This window comes from Balaenoptera ricei, chromosome 13 (assembly GCF_028023285.1).
Source record: "Balaenoptera ricei isolate mBalRic1 chromosome 13, mBalRic1.hap2, whole genome shotgun sequence".
NCBI classification, from domain to species: Eukaryota; Metazoa; Chordata; class Mammalia; order Artiodactyla; family Balaenopteridae; genus Balaenoptera; species Balaenoptera ricei.
In genome coordinates this window covers 41533968-41561912 of record NC_082651.1, presented here as the reverse complement: position 1 = coordinate 41561912, position 27945 = coordinate 41533968, and the positions used below count along the sequence as shown (strand labels likewise).

The window sequence follows — 27945 nt, the reverse complement described above, 5'->3', positions numbered from 1 at the left end:
TTTCCCTGGCGGGGCGAGAGTGGGAGAGGGAAGGAAGGAGGATTCAGAGACCTGGGGAAGGCCGACAGGGGTCTCAGCCTGCCAGACATCTGGAAATTTTGAAATCTTAAAAAGCTTGGAAGAAAAATGCAACCACCACGGTCTCTCTGTGTCTCTGCTGGCCGTGGGGGCAGCGCGTGGTATGTGTGGGGAGGATGGGGGCGCTTCCACTGGGCCCTCCCAAGGTAGGGCTAAAAGGTGTGGGTCCAGGGCATCTGGGGTCCATCTTGTCCAGCCTGGACCTCAGCAGCCCCCATGTGCACAGGGGCAGGGGCTGGAACTCGTTCACACTGTTACCCCAACACAGGTATTTCATGGAAAAAAGGCAGCTTCTGACAAGCATGAACGGTGGACGTACAGGTGAGGGAGGAGCAATGCTGGACTCTGGGTGGTCCTGGAAGGCTTCTTGGAGGAGGGCAACGCAAACTGACTCGGAGGCCAGGGTTGGCTTTAGAGAGGAGAGGAAGGGAGGGCCTTCCACTGTTTGGGCATGGAGGGCAGCAGGCTAAGGCCTTACACGTGGGATTCAGTCACATGACTTGTGCAGCCCAGTGAGAAGGGAGCAATGGGGCCAGGTTGGGAGGGGACCTCTCACACCAGGCTGAGGATAATAATAGCAAACCCACAACAGCTGATGTTTACCAAGAGCTTAGCCAAGTGTCTGGCCCTGTGCTGAGTCTTTATATAAAAGATCTTTTTTAATTGTTAGGTGTTACTATTATACTTGTCATTATTACGGAGGGAAACTGAGGCTCCAGGAGATTAATTTCCTCAAAGGCTACTGATGGCAGAGCTGTGACTGAAGGGCAGGTCTGCAACATGGTCAGAATCACGGAGCCTCTGCCCCTCTCAGAGGCTCCCGGAACCCCAGGCAGGTGCTGGGCCCTTCTGGAGAGAGCGTAGCAAGGCAAAGGCATGCAGAGGGAACGCATGTTTCACTTTCATGGTCACATTCAGTATGTTTCAGGCCCTGTGGGGAGATTTCTAAGACCATGAAGGCAGCAGGGGATGAGAACATAGTTTTGATCAATTCAAGGGCCAGGCTAGCCCTCGGGGTGATAGCAGGCCAGTGCCACACATGGGCCGGCCTGGCTCTGTGGGTTGGAGATCACAGCAGGGGCAGGCTGTCTCGCACATTGGAGCCCTCTCCTTGGCCCCTGTGGGTGTCCTCTGGCTCCTGGGGGCAAGTCAGCTCCCTGAACACCAGTTTCCCACATGACCAGGTAGGTCACTGAGAGGCCTGTGTGCTGGAAATCAGTTCCTCAAACAGCAATTTGCAGAAGAACTAATTCACAAAGCTTCCCGATTCACCAGAAACTTCCTTCTGATAACTACTTGAATGTAATCTTTGAGTTTTTCAAACATTTGTCTCAATTTTGCATTTCTAGCAATTAAAAATTAAATTTTAATTCAACTAAATTTAAACTTACATTCACAAACATCTGAAGAATTTCAGAAATAATAGAATTTTAGCTTTGTTATCGGAGCCTCGGAGCCAGTGGGGTATGCAGGCTGGAGAGCAGTTTGCTTGGATGGAAGATGCATGAGGGTAAACCCAGTGGAGCAGAGAGAGGGAGGCAGGTACCCACAGGGTGCTTCTGTAAGGCCCTCATGGTTAGACCACACAGTACGTTCATGCTGCTCATGAAATGTGAGAAAAGAATCCCAGTTAATTAAAAGTATTAAAAAGTCTAACGCTGTAGAAATAAGAAGCATTTCCAGGAAGTGGCAAGAGCAACCATGTGACATTTTACGTTCTAAAAGAGAAAAGGGAAAAAAATCAGTGAATTCAATGTAATGAACATTTTACATAGAACACCTACTCACTACCCTCCAGTTGGCAGTGTCTGGTCAGGAAGCAAATAGGGAGATAACAGGTGTGATGGTGACCGCTGCCATCTGACTGCCCTCGGTTTCAGGGAGGTCCACAGGGTCCGTCATGCAGCAGTTCCTTCCTTCCTGGCAGTCCTGGGTGGGCTGTGAGCCCACCAAGGGTCCCCCTGGGTCTTCTTCTGAGCGAGGTGCAGCCCAGCCCCCCACAGTCTCCCTCTGTCTCCTCCTCTCCCTCTTCTGAACCTCCATCCTCTGCCTCCACCTGTTTCTAGAGTCCCCTCAATGCCTCACTCATTCTTCACAGCCCCTCACTTGCACCTCTGTCTCCACAGGTCTGTGGTTTCACTCCTTTTCCTTCCTGGCCCCTCTCCTTTTATTCTTTCTATCCTCTGACTCTCCCCCACTTCCACCTTCTTCTCTTTCCCCAGGGCTTCTGGGATTTTTGATGTTTCTGTGTTTCCCCGACGACCGTTGGCAGTTTTGGGTGACCTCATTGTGCCAGCCTGGGCTGCTGGCCTGGAGTGGGGTCTCGGAATCTCTCAGCAGGGAAACCTCGGGCTGGATACTGTCTCTGGGCCATTCTGCACCCCACCCATCCTGAAGCAACTGCAGGGGTGGATCAACTCCGTGTCGCTAAAATCAGGTTTCAAAGGCACATAAAAGGAAACTCCACTCCTCTGGATGGGAGACACTCGTGCAAACCCAGCTAGGCTGGGTCCTGGACTCAGTTGAGTGTCCCAGGCTGCACTCAACAACTTCCTGTTTACTCTGGGCTTCTCAGAAGGACGCTGGAGGGGAAGCTGACTCTGATCCCTGACCAGCTGTTTGACCCCTGGGATGTTCAGCTGAGAAGTTCCCAATCCAGGCTATGAGACGCAATAGCATCATTGGCAGCTTTGACATAACATGCCAGTGCCTGGCCCCGCCTGCAAGTTCTCACTTAATTGATTGGGAGCAGGGCCTGTGCATCATTACGAACTCCCAGGTGTTAGTGAGTGAGAACCAGTCGTCTGCACTCCAGACCAGTGCTGCCCGGTAGAACTTTCTGAGATGATGGAACTGTTCCGTGTTGGCTAGTGTAACTGAGGAACTGAATCTTAAATTTTATTTAATTTTAATTAATTTAAATTTGAATAGCTCATGTGCGTGCGTAGTGGCGGCTTACTGTGTTGGACAGCGCAGCTCTAGATTTTTAGAAGAGTGCCCCAACCCTGGGTGCATCTTAGAATGGCCTGGGAGCTTTACAGTAGATCAGTGTCTAGGCACAAACTGATTAAAGGAGAAGCTGGAGTCAGGTGCAGGCAGCAGGACTTCCTGAAACTGCCCAGGGGAGACCAGTGTGCACCAGGGCATGAGAGCAATGCTGGCGCTTCTGCAAGGAATGGCTCTCAATCTTTTCATGGATTAACTAAGAAATAAATATAATTCTTGCCATAGCTTCTGGATGTGGTTATTGGTAGAAATGATTACCATGCAATAATTATGGGCAAAACGGCACATGGTAAAATTGTTAAGGAAATGAAAAACTGACTGAAGAATCCTGTTGGTAACTGTAAACATTGACCTGAGAGAATCAGACTTAATAGAACTAATTCCACGAAAGAAAACTCAAGAATGGAAGAGAGCTATATATATATATATATATATATTTTTTTTTTTTTTTTAAGAATTTTGGTAGGAACTTTATAAATTTATTTATTTATTTATTTTTGCTGTGTTGGGTCTTCGTTTTCTGTGCGAGGGCTTTCTCTAGTTGCGGCGAGCGGGGGCCACTCTTCATCGCGGTGCGCGGGCCTCTCACTATCGCGGCCTCTGTTGTTGCGGAGCACAGGCTCCAGACGCGCAGGCTCAGTAGTTGTGGCTCACGGGCCCAGTTGCTCCGTGGCATGTGGGATCTTCCCAGACCAGGGCTCGAACCCGTGTCCCCTGCATTGTCAGGCAGACTCTCAACCACTGCGCCACCAGGGAAGCCCAAGAGAGCTATATTTGATAAAGCTTGATATGACCCGAAAAATGAAAAAACAAACAAACAAAAAACCCTCCCAAAAAACTTTGCACCAAACCTGTGTTGGGAGATTTAAACAGAAAATAATTGTTACCAATGAGAATAATTTCAGTAAAATAAAAATGAAGATTAAAAAAAGAAAGGAGTTTAATTACACTGTATAGAAAATATCTCAACAAATTAAATGGGCTTAATTTAATTTGTTCTGAAAAATGCCTTTCCAGTAGAAATTAATTAATGTATGTGTATTTTTTAATTTTTTTATTTAAATGTTTGGTAAATGTAAATATGGGAGCAAAAGTCTCCATGGGGTCAAAATGTCCATCTGTCAAAACACCAGGGTTATGGAATTCCCTGGCCATCCAGTGGTTAGGACTCTGCGCTTTCACTGCCGAGGGCCCGGTTTGATCCCAGGTCTGGGAACTAAGTTGCTACAAGCCTAACAGCCCAGCCAAAAAAACCCCCAAAAAACGAAGCAAAAAAACCACCAGGGTTAAAATGATACTCACCTTGACCATAGTAATTCACTGGCCCCAGGCCTAGCCAGGCCCAGGGTAGGGTGGCCAGATTCAATAGAGAAACATACAGGACACTCAGTTAAGTTTGAATGTCCCAAATGTTGCATGAGACATACTTATATTAAGAGATTACCCATTGTTTATCTGAAAGGTGAACTTAACAGGGAATCCTGTACTTGATCTGGCAGCTCTATTCCAGGGTGGCTGTCCCCCCGCCCCCCCTTCAATCAACCAGTACAGAAGGAGACCCAGATTTACACCCAGAATCAGCTAGAAGGCACATTACTGCCTTTAAAGAAGCGTTCCCTTAGGCTCTCACAATAGCATTTTCTTTAGAAGAGTGTGATTCACTCTTCTAAAGAGTGAATCGGCGACCTGGTGACTCTATAAAGTGGGGCCTCGAGGGCTCTCTCAGCCACACACAGAGCCTTGCCTGCCTTCACCTGCCCTGCGATTGGGGTTGTCAGTATGGCGTCTGCCACTGACGGGGGCCCAGGAGGCAGCTCGGGTACCTCCCTGGGCACCGCTGCTCCCTGTGCTTCCTCCTCAGCTGCTCCTCCTCCCACCCCGACGTTGGCCCCGTGAGCTGGTCGCGGAATGAGCTGGAATGAATATGGACTTTGGGAAGAGCTAGGGTCCAGACTCAACAGCCCTGTGGCCTTGGGCAGGTCCTCAGCTCAGCTCCCTGAGCCTGTTTCCTCCTCCTTAGGGAGTATTAAATCAAGTGCAAAAGCACATCTCAGGGACCTGCCACAGAGGGCTGCTCCCTAAATGGCAGTTCCTTTCGGCACATCACCTTTTCCGTAGCTCCCCTGTGCTGCCCTCCAGCTGCCCCAGTTGCTTGAGTCCCACTGACCCCAGCCCTTTCCCATCAAAGGCTGCTCTCAGCCAGCTGTGGTTTGAAAACGGACTCACTCATTCATACTGAAGTGTTGGTGGCAGCCTGTGGCTTAACGTTTTGCTCCTTCTTAGGAACGTAGGCGATAGTGCTTTATTTCCCAGACTCTGCTTAGACCAAAAATGAAAGTGCTAACGGTGAGCCTTTCGGCACCACGATAGGCCGTGAGGAGATGTTTTGGGAACGGTGGGTCTTCCTGACGTAGGTGACCGTCTCCTGTAGGGCTGTTGCCGACCCTGGAGTAGGTCTTGGTGCCCCCAGGGTGGAGGTAGGGGTTGTCCTGGTGTCTCCTGGGACAACGGGCTTAATCTATTGAGGGAAAGCGGGGGTTGCTAGAAAGGAGCTGAACGTGAGTCTGTCATGTGCAAGAATGTAAGGAAGGTCGGGAGCAGATCTGGCCAGTGGGTGCCTTTGACTCACACCTGGAATGAGTTGATGTGGTCGAGGGGTTCCATCCTGGCAGGGGCAGGTGGTCTTGGTCCCCCAGGTTGTCTACATAGCTGAGCAGGGCAGTGGTGGTGGCTGGCATGAGAGTGAGGGTCAAAGGCTTCTCTCGGGAGCCCCACTTTCAGCAGTGGGTCTCATCCTGGCACTGCCTTGACCTGGACCTTTCTGAACCTCTGTTTCCTCATCAAGACAAAGGCAATAACAGTACCTACAATGCAGAGTTGTTGTATAATGCGTATGTGTCAAATGCCTACCCTGTGCTTGGCACATTGAAGGTGTCCAGTACATGGGAACTGTTGGTTGTAGCAGGATCCATATAGATGCACATACAGAAACCACACCAGTATGTGAACATTACAGCAAGCGCATGGCCTGTTTGGACACATGCTGTACCTGATTATGAACACATTCTTTTTTATTTGAAAAAAAACCCCACAAGAGTATAAAAATTATAAATATTTTTATAAGCATAAGGAAGCTCCAGGATTTCCCTGGTGGTCCATTGGTGAAGACTCTGCGCTTCCACTGCAGGGGCCACGGGTTCAATCCCTGGTCGGGGAACTAAGATCCCGCGTGCCACGTGGCACAGCCAAAAAAATAAAATAAAATAATAAGCGTAAGTAAGCTCCATTTTTAAAAGTTTATAAAGGAGGGCTTCCCTGGTGGCGCAGTGGTTGAGAATCTGCCTGCCAATGCAGGGGACACGGGTTCGAGCCCTGGTCTGGGAAGATCCCACATGCCACGGAGCAACTGGGCCCGTGAGCCACAACTACTGAGCCTGAGCGCCTGGAGCCTGTGCTCCGCAACAAGAGAGGCCGCGATAGTGAGAGGCCCGCGCACCGCAATGAAGAGTGGCCCCCACTTGCCGCAACTAGAGAAAGCCCTCGCACAGAAACGAAGACCCAACACAGCCAAAAATAAATAAAAAAAAAAAAAAAAAAAAGTTTATGAAGGAAAAAATGCATGTTCCCCTATCCGCTCCTTCCCTTCCCTCCAGTGGTGTCCACTGTTGACCGTTTGGTATATAGCTTCCTCAACTTCCCTAAGTATCTGCAAGCATCTGTTTATATACAAGTGTATTCATTTACTTACACAAAAATGAGTCATGCCATGTATACTGGTCCCCATCTGGCTTTTCGTCATTTTATCATGAACCGTTTTCCCAGGTCAGTGGATATTGATCAACCCCATTTTCAGTAGTTGTGTTGTATTCCACGGTGTGAGTGCACCATAATTTATCCCACTGTAACCTTATTGACTGGTATGTAGTTTCTTTCCAGTTTCTTTCCTGGCTTTCCACTGAACATCTTTATCCAAACGTTTTTATGTTCTTATACTATTTTTCCTTTAGGATAGGCCCTTAGAAATGGGATAACATTTTCATCAATTCTGCCAAATTACTCTTCAGAAAAGGTGTCCTGATTTATGTCTACCGACAGTGTAAAAAAAGTGCCCGTCAATGTTTTATTTTTGCTAGTGCCATGGGGGAAAAAAGGTATCTTATCATTTGTGTTTCCTTAATTGCTTGTAAAGTTGAGCATCTTTCCATGTGTTTATTGCCCATTTGTATGTCTTCTTCTGTCAGTTGCCTATCTTAATACTTTGAGGTGCTTGTTTTTTTCTAACTAATTCATGGCAGTTTGTACATTTGGGATCTTCTTAGGAATATTGACCCTCGGCCTGTTTTAAGTGTGGATGGTATTTTCTCTCTGCTTGTCGTCTATTGGTTGCTTTGTCCTGGTGTCATTCTTACACAGGAATGGATGTTCCCCCAAATAGGCCCGTGTGCATAGACATTTAAAAAGGCAGAGAGGTGGGCTTCCCTGGTGGCGCAGTGGTTGAGAATCTGCCTGCCAATGCAGGGGACACGGGTTCGAGCCCTGGTCTGGGAAGATCCCACATGCCGCGGAGAGACTAGGCCCGTGAGCCACAATTGCTGAGCCTGCGTGTCTGGAGCCTGTGCTCCGCAACAAGAGAGCCTGTGATAGTGAGAGGCCCGCGCACCGCGATGAAGAGTGGTCCCCACTTGCCGCAACTGGAGAAAGCCCTCGCACAGAAACGAAGACCCAACACAGCCAAAAATAAAAATAATAAATAAATAATAAATAAAAAAAAAAAAAAAAAAAAAAAAAGGCAGAGAGGCAGTTTGCTGTTGTTAGAAGTTGGGGAAAGTAGGCCTATGTTCAGCCTCCAGGTTTCAGCAAGCCAGTTGGCAGCCTCCAGGTTTCAGCAAGCCAGTTGGCAGGCCTCCGGAATCCTTGGGAGGCAGTTTTGAGGCAGGAATACTTACAGTTCACCATCCCATTATTCTCAGCATCCTCGGAAGCATTGACCATATCCTTATTTTCCAAGGATTTTTATAACTATATTTTGTCCTGGATTCTATCCGGGACATCCCTGGGTTTCAGAATAGTTTTTCTTTTGTCTTTCTCTGGAATGAAGTGGAAACCTATTTAGAGTTACCCTTGGGCAGCCCCTGGAGGATCAGATACTGGCAGGAAGTCTGCCAGAGGCCAGGCGGGCTGGGGTGTGTGTGTGTGTGTGTGTGTTACGTCCGGCTGTTCTCATTTCCTGCCCCTCACGGCCAGGCACACATGGCTGAAGGGGCCGCAGCTCATGGTGTCTCCTCACCGGTGTCCTTAAACTTCCCCTGAGTGTGTGTGTGTATGTGTATGTGTGTGTGTTTGTGTGTGTGTCCTGCAAGGTCAGGGGCTATCTGACTTTCCTGTTGTGCTGACTCACTCAATCTAATGAGGAAGGTGCGGCTGAGTCAGTGATGAATGGGTTTGAGTTGTAATACATATATTTTTAGTTGACATATCTTTTTCTTAGTTTAAAAGATAAAGAATGAGAAACTGACACATGGAGACCTTTCTAGAGCCTTTTTTGGGAAATAATTTCAAACTCATAGAAAAGTTTCAAAAAAGAAGAACAGGGCTTCCCTGGTGGCGCAGTGGTTGAGAATCTGCCTGCTAATGCAGGGGACACGGGTTCGAGCCCTGGTCTGGGAAGATCCCACATGCCGCAGAGCAACTAGGCCCGTGAGCCACAACTAATGAGCCTGCGCGTCTGGAGCCTGTGCTCCGCAACAAGAGAGGCCGCGACAGTGAGAGGCCCGCGCACCGCGATGAAGAGTGGCCCCCACTTGCCGCAACTAGAGAAAGCCCTCGCACAGAAACGAAGACCCAACACAGCCAAATAAATAAATAAATAATAATTAAAGGTGCTAATACTTTAAAAAAAAAAAAAAAAGAACATCCCCACACTTTACTTAGATTCATTTACTGATAATGTTCTATTCCATTTGGTTTATAATATTCTCTCTCTCTTTCGCTCTCTCCTCTCCCTCCGTCCTCCCTTCTTCTCTCTCTCCCATTTGAGGGTAAGTTATACTCGTCATGGCCCTTTATCCTTAAATACTTCTGTGTATATTTCCGAAGAGCAGGGATATTTTTTTACATAATCACAGTAAGTTACCAACTTCAGTACATTTAACATGGTTGCCTACTTTAATCGACTGTTTGTATTTCGATCCTATCAATTGACCAAATTATGTCTTTTATAGCATTTCCCCCTCCCTTTCCCCCAGTATAGATACCCATATTGAATTTCGTCATCATATTTCCATAGCCTCCTTTACTTTGGGACATTTCCACAGTTAGGACAATTTACATTTTTGAATAATACAACACCCCAATTAAAAAAATAGAATATTCCTCATTTTGGGTTTGTCTGATGTCTTTCTCATGATTAGATTCATGATCAGATTCGGTTACTGACTCCTGGCTGGAATCCGTCATAGGTGTGTTGTGTTTATCTCAGGATCTGGAGGTGCATGGTGTCCCTCGTTGGTGACATTCATTTCAATCACCTGTCAAGGTGTTGTCTGATTTTTCCATTGTGTCTTTACTGTTCTTTTTTTCCTCCTTGAAGTCTGTTAAGAGACACTTTAAGACCCTGCAAATATCCTGCTCCTCATCAAAATGTCCCCCTAGATTTAGCATCCACAGGTGACTCTTGCTTGACTGATTCAGTCTTTACCATGAAGGTTGTGAACTGGTTTTCCATTGCCAGCACTCTCTTCACATTTACCAGTCTGGGCTGTGTAAGCCTTTCCTGCAGGAGGCCCTAGTGATGGTGCTTGTCTAACCCCACTGCTGTCATGCCTGGACCTTACCCTGTGCCTGCACTGGTCATCGGCCACCCACAATCTCACTGGAGCCTCCCCCCTTGGCAGGTATGTCATCCAGAGTTGAAAGACCTGCGGGAGTCTCCTCCATCCTTCAAGGACAGAGCTAGAGTCAGGAAGAGGCCTATTCAGGGCCTGGATTATAATGTTAGAAAGTCCTTCCTTCTGTTGAGCCACAGTCTCTCTCCCTGAGATTTTGAGGGTCTCATTTCTATTCTACCATCAGGAGTGACCAAAAATAAATCTTACCTCTTACATACATTAAGACAGTCATGATCTAATGTGGCCCTCACTTCAATCTGGTGGGGTAGTATGTGCAGAGGATGGGAAGGTAGTGAGTGGGGTGACATTTACCAAGCACTGTCTATGTCCCAGACACAGTTGGGGGTGTTAGGTATGTGAACTTGGATTTTACAAGAAACCTCTGAAGTGTGCACTATTCCTGTGAAGCCCCAACAGTGCAGGGATGGTTGTCCATTTTGTTTAACCAGTATCCCCAATACCTACAATAATTAGGTGCTCACTACATATTTGTCAAATGAAAAAATGACCTTTACAGATGAGAAAACAGGCCTCAGAAAGGTTATGTAGCTTGGGCTCAGCCAAAGAGCTGTCGCATGGCAGAGCTGAGGTTCCAGCCCAGGTAGGATGACTCGAGAGCTCTTATTCTTCATCATTCTATGATAAAATTTATTTTTGGAAGATAGTTGAGAGGAAGAATGTTTTCAAAGTGTTGCTATAGGTTGAAAGGTATAGTTTAAAAATGTTGGCAGTGACTCAACATGTGAAGACCATGGTTGGTGTGTGTGACACCCAGAGTCTGCCACCTGGGGTGTCCCATGAACCAAACAGAGCAAGAACTGTGTCCTGCCAGCCTTCCTGGGTCACCTTCCTTCAGGGTATTTGGGGAGGGGGCTTGTCTTACATTCACTTATTGGTCAGTGTCAGTGTGAGCTGCACCCACTTCTCCCATCTAACTGCTCCCTACCACAGCTCCTAGCACCTGGGGATGTTGTCTTCTCTGGGCTGCTGCACCTCGGCTGCCTCACCCGTTCATTCTTCAGCTCATGGCACCATGGCATATGGGAAGGCCTGGGGTAACCAATGGAGGGTCTGCAGGTGTGGAGGCCACTTTCAATGGAAGAGCGTCTCTCTTAGGTCCTTCAGCTATCCCTGCCACAGGCATGGCTGCCTCTCTCTGACTAGCTGGTTTCTCCTGGGGTCTCAGCCAGCTGCCCTGTTGCCAGACCTGTTCTGCACACTCGACCCTTCCCTTCCTTCTTCTCCTCAGGGCCCAGACTTCAAGGCCACCCTCTGAAAGCTCCAAATGCATAGTGTAGACTACTAGACCTCCCAACCTCCTCTTCATAGGAGAGTGTAGCCCATCTACAGAGTACAATTACTGAGCTCTTTAAAATGACCATTCACCCCTGATCTCCCCAACAAAGAACTAGCAGGCTTGTGTTTTAAAATGTAGGTTTTATTATTATTCAGGTATGGTGAGGCCAACAAATCAGGAGATGATTGCCATTGAAAGGACAGTTCGTTACAGTTCCTCAGAGGAGGGGGCACGCTGCACCATGGGGGCCACATGGGGAAGCACCGGGGTCAGTCAGGAGGCAGGGGGAGGGATGGGAAAGCATGGGCAAGAGCCTTTACTGTGGTTTCCTCAGAAAAGAACAGGCAAGGCAGGGTAAGCGGGTTTAGGATTGGCTAGTTTGAATAATTTCAGCAGGCTCTGGAGTGCAGGGGCTATGTGAAGTCATGTGGTACCTGGCCCTGGGGTTTTCAGTGCAGCAGAATGTTGGCTGAGTGTGAGTGCTCAGTAGTGAAGGTGGTAGGGGTGTGGGCTCTGGATTGGTTGGTTTGCATATGAAAGGTGCAGTTGCAGGTGAGTCCTTTATACCTCTAGGAATTGGTTAGCCCTGGGCGGGGCAGCCCCTCCAAAGTGAGCAAAGCCCCAGATATCAAAACATCAAAATATTAAAAAACAAAAACAAAAACAAAACATCAAAATATTGAAAATAAAAAGGCATGATTAATACAGCTTGGAATTAGATGTTTTTAAAAAGGTTGAACTAGATCAGATTTATAGCCTGGGCTCTCTCTTCCATGGACGAAGCAAACCAAGGGTCTTTTTGTGTCTTTCATGATGTGCTTATGGGGCTCTGAGGTGTGCCACTGGTCCAGGATAGGGTCTAAGGCAAGGCTCTTGGAGTCTGGCTCTGTCTGTTATTTGTGTGAAATCAGACAAGTCAAATGCCTTTCCGAGTCCCAATCTCCTCATCTGTAAGGTGGATTGAACTAATACCAGTACCTATCCCACAGGGCTAGTGTCAGTTTAACTGCTGTGTCAGTTTAACCGCTGAGTGTATATTAGACACTCTATACATGTAGAGTGTCTAATATACACTCAGTCAGGAGGCAGGTAGCTCTTAGTAGAATGTAAGTTCCATGAGGGCAGGCTCGGTGTTTTGTCTGATATGCAAAATAAGTATTTGTTGAATGAATAAATTATAAAATTTAAAAAGAGTTTTTATGCTTTGTTTTTAAATTTAATTTTTGAGTTAGTAAAAAAATTTAAGGAGTTATAAAAGCAGACTCTATTTTAAAAAATGCAGCAATAGTTCTCCCTTTGTTCCCGCATCTGTGCAATTCTCATCTTTCTCCCATAGGTAACCATTGTTCTTTGTTTCTTCTGTATCACTCATATTATTGGTTAATCACCAGTATAAATTCTGACTTTCCTCTTTTTTACATAATAGGTAGTATATTTATTTATTAAAATAGATTTTTTTGTATTGTGGTAAAATACACACAACAATTACCATCTTAACCATTTTTAAGTGTATATAGTTTAGTGGCATTAAATACATTCGCATTGTTTTATAACCATCACTACCATCCATCCCTGTAACTCTTTTCATCTGTAAAACTGAAGCTCTATACCTATTAAACAATAACTCCCCATTGTCCGCTCCCACCAGCCTCTGGCAAACACCATTACACTTTCTATCTATCTGACCACTCTAAGTAATAGGTAGTATATTATACACACTTTTTTGAACTTTGGTTTTTTACTTAACAATGCATCTTTAAAAAAAAAATCAATATTTTAAAAATTGAAGTATAGTTGATTTATAATGTTGTGTTAATTTCTGCTGTACAGCAAAGTGATTCAGTTATACATATATACATTCTCTTTTTTCCAATATTCTTTTCCATTATGGTTTATCACAGGATATTGAATATAGTTCTCTGTGCTATACAGTAGGACCTTGTTGTTTATCTATTCTCTCTATACAAGCTTACATCTGCTAACCCCAACCTCCCACTCTACCCATCCCCCAACCCCCTCTGCCTTGGCAACCACCAGTCTATTCTCTATGTTCCTGATTCTGTTTCTGTTTCATAGATAGACTCATTTGTGTCATAGTTTAGACTCCACAATAAGTGATATCATATGGTATTTGTCTTTCTCTTTCTCTTTTTTTACTTACTTCACTTAGTATGATAGTCTCTAGTTGCATCCATGTTGCTGCAAATGGCATTATGTCATTCTTTTTTAAACTGAGCAGTATTCCATTGTATACATGTACCAAATCTTCTTTATCCATTCATCTGTTGATGGACATTTAGGTTGTTTCCATGTCTTGGTTATTGTGAATAGTGCTGCTATGAACATAGGGATGCATGTATCTTTTTGAAATATAGTTTTGTCTGGATATATGCGCAGGAGTGGGATTGCTGGATCATATGGTAATTCTATTTTTAGTTTTCTGAGGAACCTCCATACTGTTTTCCACAGTGGCTATACCAAATTACATTCCCACCAACAGTACAGGAGGGGTCCCTTTTCTGCATACCCTCTCCAGAATTTACTTGTAGACTTTTTAATGATGGCCATTCTGACCAGTGTGAGGTGGTACCTCATTGTAGTTTTGATTTGCATTTCTCTAATAATTAGCAATGTTGAGCATCTTTTCATGTGCCCATTGGCCATTTGTATGTCTTCTTTGGAGAAATGTCTATTTAGGTCTTCTGCCCATTTTTCAATTAGTTTTTTTGTTGTTGAGATGTATGAGCTGTTTGTATATTTTGGAAATGACCTTGTTGGTCACATCGTTTGCAAATATTTTCTCCTATTCTGTAGGTTGTCTTTTCATTTTGTTTGTGGTTTCCTTTGCTGTGGAAAAGCTTGTGAGTTTGATTAGGTCCATTTGTTTATTTTTGTTTTTATTTCTATTGCCTTGGGAGACTGACCTAAGAAAACATTGGTAAGGTTTATGTCAGAGAAAATTTTGCGTATGATCTCTTGTAGTAGTTTTATGGTGTCATGTCTTATGTTTAAGTCTTTAAGCCATTTTGAGTTTATTTTTGTGTAAGGTGAGAGGGTGTGTTCTAACTTCATTGATTTACATGTGGCTGTCCAACTTTCCCTGCACCACTTGCTGAAGAGACTGTCTTTTTCCCATTGTATAGTCTCGCCTCCTTTGTTGAAGATTAATTGACCATAGGTATGTGGGTTTATTTCTGGGCTCACTATTCTGTTCCATTGATCCATACGCCTAACAATGTATGTTGAAGATTTTCCATACATTATAAATTTACAATGTAACATTTCCATTATTTTTATAGCTTTATAGTATTCTGTTGTATGTCTATACTTAACTTACCCGTTTTCTATGATGGACATTTGGGTTGCCTGTTGTGTTTTGATCTTACAGTGATGTAAAATGTCCAGATGTTTCATTTTTAAATTTTAATTAATTAATTATTAAAATTTTTATTGGAGTATAGTTTATTTACAATGTTGTGTTAGTTTCAGGTGTACAGCAAAGCGAATCAGTTATACATATACATATATCCACTCTTTTTTAGATTCTTTTCCCATGTATGGCCCGATGTTTTAAAATAAAATTGTGTAGATTTCTTTGTGCTTTGTTAAAATCAACTTACTTGGCCACCTTAATTCGAACGCTCCCACTTAAGGCTTAGACTTGGCGGTCACCACCTCCCATTTCTGATAGGACAGCGACCTCCTGGATGATGAATTTGGGAACCAGCTCTTTTTCCACGAGGAAGAATGTGTCCCTTGTCAACATGGAAGCAGCTTTGACCTTGCACTCCCTCCCCCGTGCTAATTCCTGACCTGGCTTTCTGTCTTTGGGATGGCAGCAGCTCTTTCGGACCCCACACTTCCCTTGCCCTCACATTCCAGTGGCTTGGGAACACAGCACAGCCAAGAGGGATGACCAGGCCTGGGGAGGCTGGGCAGCGCATTCTTCTAACAGTAGGCTGCCGAGGCCCACAGGGTTTCCTTCCAGCCCACCGGGCTCCACACACACTCAGAGCTCGCTCCCAGGCAGCCCGTGCGGGAAACCCCCCCCCCCCCCCCCGCCCCCAGGCCCGTCCTTGCCTCATTTGACTGCTACTGAATCCTGCCTGCCACACTGGGCCACTGGTTGGTACCCACCGTGTGCAGCATCCCTGGTGTGCAGAAGGCCGGGGCGCCCTAGGGTCTGTGTCTTAGCCTTGGTCTCAGGATAGAATGGGTCTCCTCAAGGGTCTGGACCCTCCCAGGTCCGAGCCCCTTGAATAACACCACGTCTTCTCCGTCCTCCGTGAAATGAATGAATGAAAAGTGGCCGTCAGGGTTTCCGATCGCGGTCAAGCCTCAGATCCGTCCCGCTTCCCTCCCTCCTCCTGCCTCCCTCCTCCTCCCCGCAGCAGTTCGGCGGGGCTGCCCACACAGGGGAGGCTCTGCCTCTCTCGGACTCGGGAGCGTGAGCCCACAGCCTGCTCCTTAGGCTTAGGGGTACGCAGCCTGCTTCCAGCCTTACCTCCTGGCGGAGTGGAGGCCTATGAAGCCGCTCAGGCCCTCGGAGGGACTGACCTCAGGGCCTATGCAGGGGTGGCAAGTGGGGGTATTTCATGGCCCAGAAAGACGTTTACGGGAGGAAATAAGCAATCCTGCTGGCCGCGGTTCCTCCCGCCCGGAGGTGCCTGGGCTGGCAGGGGTGGGGCCGGCGCTTCCTCTTGCATTTCCTCCCATTGTTCCCGCCCCGCTTCCGGGAATTCTCCCTGACGGCGGCCTGGGCGGGCGGGATGCCGGCGAGGGAGGAGAGCCGGCTGCGCTCTGCGCCCTGACCCGCCGCGCTCTGGCCGCAGCCTCCAGGGTCCGGAACCGGGGGCCCGCCGGCAAACTAGCTGTCTGCACCGTCAGGTCTGCCATCCCTCCGCTCCCCTGCCGGCCCTGCCTCCCGCCGCCCCAGGCTGAAGCCTCAGAATTGCGAGGAATTGCCGCTGGCAATCAAGTCTGTCAACCAACAAATAATGCAGGAGGCTGCAAATAAGAAAATAGTTCATTTAAAGACAAAAAGCCAGGAGGTTGTTAAAAGTTGCCTGGCGAGAATTGTGATAGGATCTGAAAGTATTTGTGCTTAAAGAATCACAGGTTGTTTTAGGGTAGGGGTCTATAAGTAGATAGACTCTCCTGAGTTATTTTAGGGAAAGGGTCCGATAAGTATCTGGAGTTTCGGGCAGGTGTTCTGGATGACTTCATCAGGTCAAAAGGTCAGATTCCATCCAGGCTGAGACATATATAAGTCACACTTCATTAATGGCCTCCCAGCTCCATTTTATAGAGCTCTCTTACCAATACCAACTCTATTTTGATTTTCCTTTCACAAGTTCTAGGGCAGGATCCACCATCAACCTGCTCAAGCAAGTCCCTCCGTTCTGCTGCCCCAGTTTCACAGTGTCTCATTGTTACCCAGAAACTGGGTTTGCCTCTTGGTGGGTGTCGAGCCAAAAGACACAACCAAGTCAAAGACCGGGAGAAGGAAGGATTTATTATTTGCAGCAAGTAAGGAGAACTTTGGGGACCCTTCCCAAAGCAGTGTCTCCCCGGAACAGCAAAATTGGGGAAGTTTTAAGCTATGGGTATATGCATATTCGAGGAGGGGTTTGGGCAGTAGGCAGAGTCCAAGCTTTAGCTGACTGAAGGCATGAAGGTCAGAGAAGGTCAACGTCACCATCTCTTAGATTCCAGCTGATCTGGTGGTTGAGTGCCTCAGGGGGGATTTAAATTCTGAACAAACAGCTCAAGAAAGTGCTTTAGGCTAGTCTTTGCCATTTAAATAGAACTGGGAGTCTTCACAACTGGTTTGTTATCTTTGCTATTGTTACTTTAGACTTGGTAAGTTTGTCCTTTCTGTTCTCTTAAGATCATTATTACTGAGATCTATTCAAGGACTAGCACTGTGGCCAGGATTAGCTCACAAAATGGTTTAGGCCAAAAATGGCTTCTCTTATGTCAAGGAGGCCATGCCTGCTTCTCTTTCTCTGGGGACCCCCTACCCCATCTGCTTACAGCATGGATTCAGGGGTTCTCTGCACCTACTGTCTGGTTTTTTTGACGTTGCCCAGGTCCTAAGGACACTTCAGTCAACACACTGGTGACAGGGGCCTTCCTCTCGCTGGCTCTGGGATGGAGACTCTCCAGGAGGCCCAGTTTAGTGAGCTACGGTACAAGCCTGCTCTGTTCTGCAAAGGACTATAACACAAACCAGTCCAAATTCTAGAAAATTCGATTCCTAGCATCATGAGGGGTGTTAGAACCCTGGAATGAATATTAGCAAACATCTCTCCCTTTAGTCCTATTAAAAAACAAAATTCAACTAAGTAAATTTGAAGATCTAATTGGTTTTTTATTCAATGAGTTATGAATCTGGCAGCGTCCCATCTAGCAACTAGAAAGGCACTCCAAGGGGTTGTGCAAAATGGAAGATTTTATAGGAGGGTGGGGAAGGGACCGGCAAGGTTTTATCATGCAGATTGCCTCGTCTTCTTCTGCGTGGGGTGGGAGTGGGGTGGAGATGGCCCACACGACAGATTACCTTTCTGGTGCTTGACCAGAACATTCTAGACTGGCCTATTAAGATTACATTTCTGGGAAAGGTTGAAACTGCGATTAGACCCGGTATTAAATCTAGGTTTGGGATTGGCCTCGGCCTGCAGCGGCTTGAAGCAGGATTTTGGTTCCCCAGCCAGAGATTGAAGTCAGGCCGCGGCAGTGAGAGCGCTGAATCCTAGCCACTAGACAGACCACCAGGGACAGTGGCCAGTGACAAGGCCCTGGCCCGTTGGCTTTGTAGAAATGAATTTCCACAAAGAGGCAGACAGTAGTGAAATAAGCAAAGTGTTTATTAGGAGGAAAAAGAGTACATGTGAATAGACTCACAGGGGCGGGCTCAGAGAGCCGCGCCCTCGTGGTAGTTTGAATCACTTTTATGGGGCATTTCGTCCAGGTTTCCTCTGGCCAATCATCTTGCTTTGCCCTGCTCTGTGTCTGTATTTGGTTTAACTCAGGGTCCTCCTCTGTGTGTGCGTGCATCTCTCAGCCAAGTTGGATTCTAGTGAAGAGGCCTATACGTAGGTTGACATCACCTACTATGGCGTGGCGCCCCTCCCTTTTTGACCCCTGAGGAGCCTTTCTGTGCATGTGTAGTCAGGAAGGCCTCCTTGACCTAGAGAATGAGAAAAATGTGGTCTCTTTGTCTCTTATCTGGGCAGGGCTCAGCTCCTCTCTGCCCCTGCCATTACTGTTATCTTAAAGTGTCTGCGGGAGGCAAAGTCCAGCTATTTACCCTGTTTCTGTTATTTCTATCTGGAAGTGTAAAGAGGAGGCTGGCTGTAAATGTCTAACCTGGAGCCCATCTATCTCCTGCCGCACACCTTTTGGCAATTGTGAATAATGCTGTTATGAACTTGGGTGTACAAATATCTCTTTGAGTCCCTGATTTCAATTCTTTTGGGTATTTACCCAGAAGTGGAATTGCCAAATCATATGGTAATTCTATATTTATTTATTAAAAGCTTTGTAGTGTTTTTTTTTGAATTGTATTTATTTTTGGCTGTGTTGGGTCTTCGTTGCTGCGCGTGGGCTTTCTCTAGTTGTGGTGAGTGGGGGCTACTCTTCGTTGCGGTGCGTGGGCTCTAGGCGCGGGCTTCAGTAGTTGCAGCATGTGGGCTCAGGAGTTGCAGCGTGTGGGCTCAGTAGCTGTGGCTCGCGGGCTTAGTTGCTCCGCAGCATGTGGGATCTTCCCGGACCAGGGCTCGAACCCATGTCCCCTGCATTGGCAGGCAGATTCTTAACCACTGTGCCACCAGGGAAGTCCTGGTAATTCTATATTTAATTTTTTTGAGGAATCGCCATGCTGTTTTCCATTCCAACCAATGGTGTGCAAGGGTTTCAATTTCTCAACATCCTCGTGAGCGTTTGTTTTCTGTTTTCTGATAGTAGTAATGGATGTGAAGTGGTACCTTATTGTGAGCAGCCAGTTTTAATAATCAGCCCATTAGGTCAAGATGGAAGTTTTATTTCATCAGTAATAAAAACTCATATTCAAATCAGTTGTTATAGAGACCAGAAAAAGGAAGGTCCCAGATAATAGGTGTGCTATTTATCCATCGGAAAAACAAAAAATTAACAAGCAAATGATGAGAGTACACCTGTGGCTGGTCATTGTTTGTGTCCTGGCGGTAACGTGCAGGAAGCACACCCAAGTCTGATGTAGGCACTGGGCAACAGTTCTGGTTGACACAGGCCACTCGCTGCCCTGATTTCCTACCGCTGCTCAGGAGGCAGTTTGCTCACTTTTTAGCTTAGGGATACAACCTTTTTCCTTGGCACTCTTTGAAGGGTACCTTCACTGAACATCAGGTGGTGACCTTCTCTTTCCTAAGAGCCCATCCATCTATGGGCCCCCTCCCCTCAGTCAGAGATGCGGCCGCAGGTGTGTGTGGGGTGATAGTCTCTTGGGAGTGGGGCATGCCTCCCCTGCCCCAATTTTCCTTTCTCCCTGTCCCTGAAGATAGGAAGGTCTGTGTGTTTTTCATTTATCGTCATTGCTGGCTGAGCTCTGGGAAAGCAGTGTAGATGGTCTGTGTAGCTGTGGGTCAGGAGAGCTGCTGAGGCAGAGGAGGATGCAGATGCAGTGGCGGCGAAACTGCCCCTGCTTTCAGGAGATGCTGCTCTGGTGCACTGTTCAGGTCTGATGGGCAAAACAACCCAGGCAGATGGGGTGGCAGGGCTGGGCCTTTGGGGGGGGGTGGTGGGGCAGAAGGGGTCAAATTTGACCTTGGGGGATAGTGTCTCTTGTCCTTCTCGTGCAGGGAGAGGGGCCTGGTCTTCCAGGGATGGCGATGGGGTAACTGGGGGCAGGGCTTCTGGGGGAGCCTTGAAGGGTCCTAGGCATTCTAGGCTCAGTTGGTCTGTGGGGTGTCTGTGAGGTGGCCGTGGTGAAGGGTATACGGGAGAGGAACTGGGCACATTTGGCTGCTTTTCTACAGTCTACTTTTCTCTCCTCTCAGGTTCCTGGGGGAGGCCAACGTCCCACTCCGGGAGGTCCTTGCCACCCCCAGTCTGTCTGCCAGCTTCAATGCCCCGCTGCTGGACACCAAGAAGCAGCCCACAGGGGTAAGTGTCCACCGGCCTCTGCATCTGGCCGGTTTCTGTCTGAGGCTTTGCCCTCCTGACCCCAGTGGTGTGTCAGAGTCCAACCCCCAGCAACCAGGCCCGGCCCGCCCTGGCCGGAGCTCGGTGTACCCGGGAGGGGCTCACGGGTGGAAGGGATGTGAGGGGAAGAGGAGGGACCTGGCCCCATCCGCAGGGCTCAAGTCAGCCTTGCCTCACAGCAGCTGCCTGCCCCTGGGTCACCTCCTGGGATTGGTTTTTCACTGGAAACCCAAGGTCTTCCCAAGCTTCTCAGCAGCCTTGGTTATGGCTCCTCGACTTCCCTGGTGGCCCTTCCTCACCATCCAAGCGCCTTCTCCAGATCCGGAATATCTGAGTCATCTGGGTCACAGATCACAAGGGAAGGGGAACAGACACCCCCCTCCCCTGCCCACCAGGACCTGTCAGACCCCCTTCCCTTCCTCCGTAGTCCTTCCTGCTCCTCCGCCAGCCTTCCCAGGGCTCTCCCAGTCCTCCCAGACAATTCCCAGCCCTCATCTCTGGCCTCCCGTTATTTTTAGTGAGCTAAATATACCCTGCGGGGTTCTTTCTTCACGGTCAGTAGAATTGCTGACCTTCCCTCTGGGTCAGCCCCACCTCCCAGGATGCAGTGCGGGAACTAACAGTCTGGAAGCGCTTTCTCCCAGCGGGGCCCTGGGGAGTCTCTCAGACAGAGTGTGGCTACCTTGCCCGGTGGGGTGTGTGCACGTGCGTGTGCGTGCGTGTGTGTGTGTGTGAGGCTTGGGGCTCTTGGCTGGCTTGGTGAGTCAGGAAGTGGCCGGTCTGGGCAAAGCTCTGAATGGAGCCACTGGTGGGAACTGGGAGCTGGAGAAAGAGAGTGAGTGACTGAAGTCACACAGTGAATCGGCGTCCAGACTGGGACACGAATCGGGGGGCACATGTCCTGAGCTCTCAGTCGTGGAAGGGACTTGAATGGACTCCTGGTTCACTGCCCTTCTGATGCTGGCATTTTCTCCTAAGGTGCCTGAGGCCAGTGACGGCTGGGATGCTTCCTTGGTGGGGAAATGCCACTTCCCAGAGAATTCATCCCTTTCTCAGACAGTGCTCACTGGTAGAACGTTCTGGTTCAGTGCAGGGTTCGCTGAGCCCGTCTCCATCACCTCCTGAATCGCTTTTGTCCTCCCTTGGAGCCCTTCAGTCTGCTAATGTTCCCTGTAGTCGGGAAGGGCTCCGGGACTGCTCAGCTGCCCTTCTGGGGATCCTGAAGGGGGCCAGAGCTGGCTCCTCTGAGACGCAGAGCACGAATGGGGGAGTGGCAGGCATCGAGGCAGCTGGGGAAAGAGGTATTTTGAGTCAGGGAATCTGCTTGGTGCTTCTCCACGGCGTCTCAGGGACAGCGCTGCCTACTTTGCTGAGTGTCGGGCCCCCAGTGCCTCCAACCGGGGTTTCTCGCTTCCCGGCTGGGCCGCTCAGTCATCTCCTCACTCGCGCCCTCTCTGCATCTGCGACGCTGGTGTTTCCTGCCAGTCCTCCTGCACCTGCTCCCCTCCAAGCTCAAAGGCGCACCCAGCCCCTGAGACACCCGACCATGGGGCCGAGCCTGGCTGTGACTCCTTGGATGCCGCACCTCTCCTCCTCTCGCTCTGTGTTCCCGCGCTCTGTCTGCACTTCCCGTGCGCCAGCTGGGAGCTGGCTGCCTTCTCCTCCCTGGGCTGGGACCCCTGGCTGTCTGCAGAGCTTGCCACTCTGTCACACACCACGTCTCCAGGAAGGGGCTGTGAGAGCCACAAGGTGATGGGTGGGCGCTGAGCACGGGCTCCGGGAGCTGCGGTAAATTAGCTTCCTGGACCCACCTCCAATGTGTGTGTGGAGGCTTCTCCACACCAACCAACGATGCTCCGGACACCAGCTGGGTGGCCTGCGATTCAACTCAATCCTGACACTATCTGCCTGGCCATAGCATCAGATCCTACAGGTTAAATGCTCAGTCCTTCCCCCCACGCCCCTTCAGGTACCAGTCGCAAGCCCAGGCTGTTACCTGTGCTTCTGACCAACTGGCTATAAATCAGAGGTGCCCAGAGCCTCCTCCACAGGTTCAGTGAATTTGCTAGTGTGGCTCACAGAACTCAGAGAAACATTTTACTTACTAGATTACCAGTTTATTTATTTTTTTATTTTTTAAAATTTATTTATTTTATTGTTTTTGGCTGCGTTGGGTCTTCATTGCTGTGCACGGGTTTTCTCTAGTTGCGGCGAGCGGGGGCTACTCTTCGTTGCGGTGCGCGGGCTTCTCATTGCGGTGGCCTCTCCTGTTGCAGAGCACAAGCTCTAGGCGCGCGGGCTTCAGTAGTTGTGGCACACGGGCTTAGCTGCTCTGCGGCATGTGGGATCCTCCCGGACCAGGGCTCGAACCCGTGTCCCCTGCATTGGCAGGCGGATTCTTAACCACTGCACCACCAGGGAAGCCCTACCAGTTTATTATAAAAGGGTATAACTCAGGAATAGCCAGACAGAAGAGACGCACAGGCAAGGTATGGGGAAGAGGCACAGAGCTTCCATGCCCTCTCCAGGAGCACAGGTCTCTCCAGTCTCCAACACAGAAGCTCTCTGAAACACAGCCTTTTGGGTTTTTATGGAGGCTTCGTGACTTAAGCGTGATTGATTAAATCATTGACCATCAGTGATTGATTCAACCTCCAGCCCCTCTTCCATCCCTGGAGGTTGGGGGTGGGGCTGAAGTTACAACCCTCTGTTCGCACAGTTGGTCCTCCTGGCAACCAGCTCCATCCTTAGGCGGGGTCCAAAAGTCACTCCATTAACATAACAAGAGACCACCTTTGTCACTCTCAGCACTTAAGAAATTCCAAGAGTTTTGGAAGCTGTGAGCCAGGAAATGTGGACAAAGACCAAATATATATGAAAAATATATTTTGGTCATCTCAGTGACCAAATATATATGTCTTATAAATCACAATATAGCATGGGACCTCCTTCCCTGCAGCCCAGGAGGTAGCTCTGGCCTGTGCAGAGGGTCCAGGACCATCTTCTAGCCCCTGTGATGGTGCTGAGTCACACTGCAGCCCCAGGCAGGTCCCAAGGCCCTCTGAACTGGGGCCCCCCACCCGGGCCCTGGGGCTGGTTGCGTGGCAGTTGGGAGCACAGAGAGCTGGGGGTTTGCTCAGAAGGGACAGAGAACCCTGTCAGCAGCTGTGGATTCTCACTGGCCCTTTACTGAGGCCGATTTCTGGGCTGAGTCCGATGGACAGAGCTTGCCAGGCGTCCCCTGTTGGTTGTAGCTCGGATGACCTCAGAGGGCCAGAGGAACCTGCTGATGGTGTGAGGGGAGTGAAGTCAGGGCTTGTGGGATCCTTAGAAAACCCCAGAGGGACTGAGAGGAGGAGGAGGGGCCTCTGCAGGCTGGCCTCTGGGCTCCACCTGCCTGTCACGCGGTATTCTCACCCAAGTCCCTTCAGATGTGGCGTGCTGGGCTGTGTGCCCTGAGAAGATGCCAAAATTATCTAGATGCCTCTAGACTGAAGGGGAAGACACTACCCCTGTCCTGGGGGAGTCTTCAGGCCCACGAGGGTGCTGGACACACATGGAGGAAAGAAGCAACATACTCACAAATGTATTTTGAGAGCAGCTTGCTAATGAGGGTGTGGATGATACACCACGAAAACCATGACGGAATCTCCTCAGCCTTAAATACCAGAGTTAGGTCAGGAAGGGAAACCCACTGGGTGACAAAACACGTGAAACCCACTGGCGGGGTGGGTCGGGGAGGCAGGAGGGCCCTGTGTGTTTGGAGCAGGTGCTGAGGTGAGCAGACACAGCGCTCTGGTGAATCCCTGAGTTTCCTTCAGGTGGTCTGAAGATGCTGCCGACCACCCCTGCCTCAGCTCAGGGCCACATCTTACCCTCTGCCGGCTGCTGGGTGTCGTCTGAGGGCAAGGTAAATAAGACCCAGGCACATGAAGTGTGTTGGGGGCAGTGTGGGTGGGCTGGTCCAGGGTTTGGTCCTGCTAAGCTCAGTGTTGGAGAGCGGTGGCCCAGGAAGGAGGCAGCAAGCAACGGGGCTGAACATGGCAGGGTGGGCGAAGGACCTGGGAGCTTGGCCCTATAACCTGTAGGAGGATCTGATGGCGTTGTCCTCTGTCTCTGCCTGTCCTGGTGTCCTGGTTTCCTGGGCCCTCTTAGCCTGGGGGCCATACAGGACCTTCCAAAATTCTGTGATATTGTTGACAGGATGGCAACATGGGTGAGTGAAGTTATCTGCTCCAGGGCAGCGTGCTTTGATGGACACGTGACTGACTGGCAGTGGCCTTGTGATAGGATGTATGCATGGTGGTGCTGGGGCTGAGGACCTGAGGGACAGGGCTGTCGGATGGAGCACCTTGACGTGCAGGGCCTTAAAGAGGGTCCGACCGGGGGCTATGGGCCAAAGTCATGGTCTGGGAGAACGTGGAGCTCACATACATCCCACAGAAAGAAAATCTCAGCTCTGGTTATGTCTGGAGAAGGAGACAGGCTATGAGATATGATGTCCCAGTGAGGATGGGAGGTCCTGACCCTGAGTGGGGCCCACAGACATGCCGCCTTTCCTTTAGATCTCAGTAGAGCTAGAGGCCTCCAGTATTAACCAGCTCTGGTCCTGAAGCAGTGGACCCTGAAGCCTGCCCCCTGCTGGCGAGGTCTATTCTAGACCCTGGGTTCCAGATCCTCAGAAACTGCCAAGGATGTTCCTGTTGTTTCCTTTTTTTTTCACACACACTGTATTTTATTTTTACAAGAGATAAATAAACTGGCACCAAGCATTGTAAATGGATGACCACAACAAAAGCAAAAATTATTGCAATTACCAAACAGGAAACACACTCATACTATGTCATAATATTGACATTCAGGCCAGTAATCCTCCACTGTAACAGCTCCTTTACTTTGCAGTGAAAATTGACTTGTATATTTTTTGCCTTTGAGTCCTTGTGAGATTTTATTTTTTTCATTCAAACAGAAAGTCACAAAAATTATAATCATCCTCATCAGTTCACTCAGTACCATGTAATTAATTATTTTTTCATCTTGATCTTTTGTTAGCACTTTTATGAATTCATCAGTTTTCCATTAGAGTTCTGAAAATGCTTATTCATTCAGTTCAGCAGTATAGTCAGTTACCAGAAACCTGTACTTGTCAGAGTCTTTTCCATGAATTCCTTGAAGATGAAACCCTTTTATAGGAACTTTTTTGCGAAAGCATCAGAGTACACCCAGAACTGTCTGTAAATGACAAAAGACTTAAAAATGACCACGGTTAAAGGCTTGATGAAAGTTCATAATAATGCAATTGACAAGGAAATTTAGTTACTTCTGAGATATACATTTTAAAGTAATAACTAGAATTATGACTTATAACATTATAAGATTTTTAGAAATTTTTAGAAATTTCATGTAATGTCTGAAACATTTATATTAACGTATTTCCATACAAATAACCCAAAGAAAGTTTAGTATTAGTTGTTTTTTTTGTTTTGTTTTTTTATACTGCAGGTTCTTATTAGTCATCAATTTTATACACATCAGTGTATACTTGTCAATCCCAATCGCCCAATTCAGCACACCACCATCCCCACCCCACTGCGGTTTTCCCCCCTTTGTGTCCATACGTTTGTTCTCTACATCTGTGTCTCAACTTCTGCCCTGCAAACCTGTTCATCTGTACCATTTTTCTAGGTTCCACATACATGCGTTAATATACGATATTTGTTTTTCTCTTTCTGACTTACTTCACTCTGTATGACAGTCTCTAGATCCATCCACGTCTCAACAAATGACTCAATTTCGTTCTTTTTTATGGCTGAGTAATATTCCATTGTATACATGTACCACAACTTCTTTATCCATTTGTCTGTCGATGGGCATTTAGGTTGCTTCCATGACCTGGCTATTGTAAATAGTGCTGCAATGAACATTGGGGTGCATGTGTCTTTTTGAATTATGGTTTTCTCTGGGTATATGCCCAGTAGTGGGATTGCTGGATCATATGGTAGTTCTATTTTTAGTTTTTTAAGGAACCTTCATACTGTTCTCCTATAAGGGCTGTATCAATTTACATTCCCACCAACAGTGCAAGAGGGTTCCCTTTTCTCCACACCCTCTCCAGCATTTGTTGTTTGTAGATTTTCTGATGATGCCCATTCTAACTGGTGTGAGGTGATACCTCATTGTAGTTTTGATTTGCATTTCTCTAATAATTAGTGATGCTGAGCAGCTTTTCATGTGCTTCGTGGCCATCTGTATGTCTTCTTTGGAGAAATGTCTATTTAGGTCTTCTGCCCATTTTTGGATTGGGGTGTTTGTTTCTTTAATATTGAGCTGCATGAGCTGTTTATATATTTTGGAGATTAATCCTTTGTCCGTTGATTCGTTTGCGAATATTTTCTCCCATTCTGAGGGTTGTCTTTTCGTCTTGTTTATGGTTTCCTTTGCTGTGCAAAAGCTTTGAAGTTTCATTAGGTCCCATTTGTTTATTTTTGTTTTTTTATTTCCATTACTCTAGGAGGTGGATCAAAAAAGATCTTGCTGTGATTTATGTCAAAGTGTGTTCTTCCTATGTTTTCCTCTAAGAGTTTTATAGTGTCTGGTCTTACATTTAGGTCTCGAATCCATTTTGAGTTTATTTTTGTGTATGGTGTTAGGGAGTGTTCTAATTTCATACTTTTACATGGAGCCGTCCAGGTTTCCCAGCACCACTTATTGAAGAGACTGTCTTTTCTCCATTGTATATCTTTGCCTCCTTTGTCATAGATTAGTTGACCATAGGTTCGTGGGTTTATCTCTGGGCTTTCTATCTTGTTCCATTGATCTATGTTTCTGTTTTTGTGCCAGTACCATATTGTCTTGATTACTGTAGCTTTGTAGTACAGTCTGAAGTCAGGGAGTCTGATTCCTCCAGCTCCGTTTTTTTCCCTCAAGACTGCTTTGGCTATTCGGGGTCTTTTGTGTCTCCATACAAAATTTTTTTTCTTTTTAATTTATTTATTTATGGCTGTGTTGGGTCTTCGTTTCTGTGTGAGGGCTTTCTCTAGTTGTGGCAAGCAGGGGCCGCTCTTCATCGCGGTGCGTGGGCCTCTCACTATCGCGGCCTCTCTTGTTGCAGAGCACAGGCTCCAGACGCGCAGGCTCAGTAGTTGTGGCTCACGGGCCCTGTTGCTCCGTGGCATGTGGGATCTTCCCAGACCAGGGCTCGAACCCGTGTCCCCTGCATTGGCAGGCAGACTCTCAACCACTGCGCCACCAGGGAAGTCCCCTCCATACAAATTTTAAGATGATTTGTTCTAGTTCCATAAAAAATACCATTGGTAATTTGACAGGGATTGCATTGAATCTGTAGATTGCTTTGGGTAGTATAGTCATTTTCACAATATTGATTCTTCCAATCCAAGAACATGGTATATGTCTCCATCTGTTGGTATCATCTTTAATTTCTTTCATCAGTGTCTTATAGTTTTTTGCATACAGGTCTTTTGTTTCCCTAGGTAG

The 27945-nt window shown here is 47.7% G+C and overlaps 1 protein-coding gene across 19 annotated transcripts in view; it reads left to right on the top strand.

The window, feature by feature from the left end:
* DYSF (dysferlin) overlaps positions 1 to 27945 on the top strand; it is a 231105-nt gene that overhangs the window by 27125 nt on the left and 176035 nt on the right. For all 19 annotated transcript variants that reach the window (XM_059943014.1, XM_059943011.1, XM_059943010.1 and 16 more), the window contains exon 4: positions 20307 to 20412. In XM_059943014.1, the coding sequence (XP_059798997.1) occupies positions 20307 to 20412 (106 nt within the window). The remainder of the gene's footprint in view (positions 1 to 20306; positions 20413 to 27945) is intronic.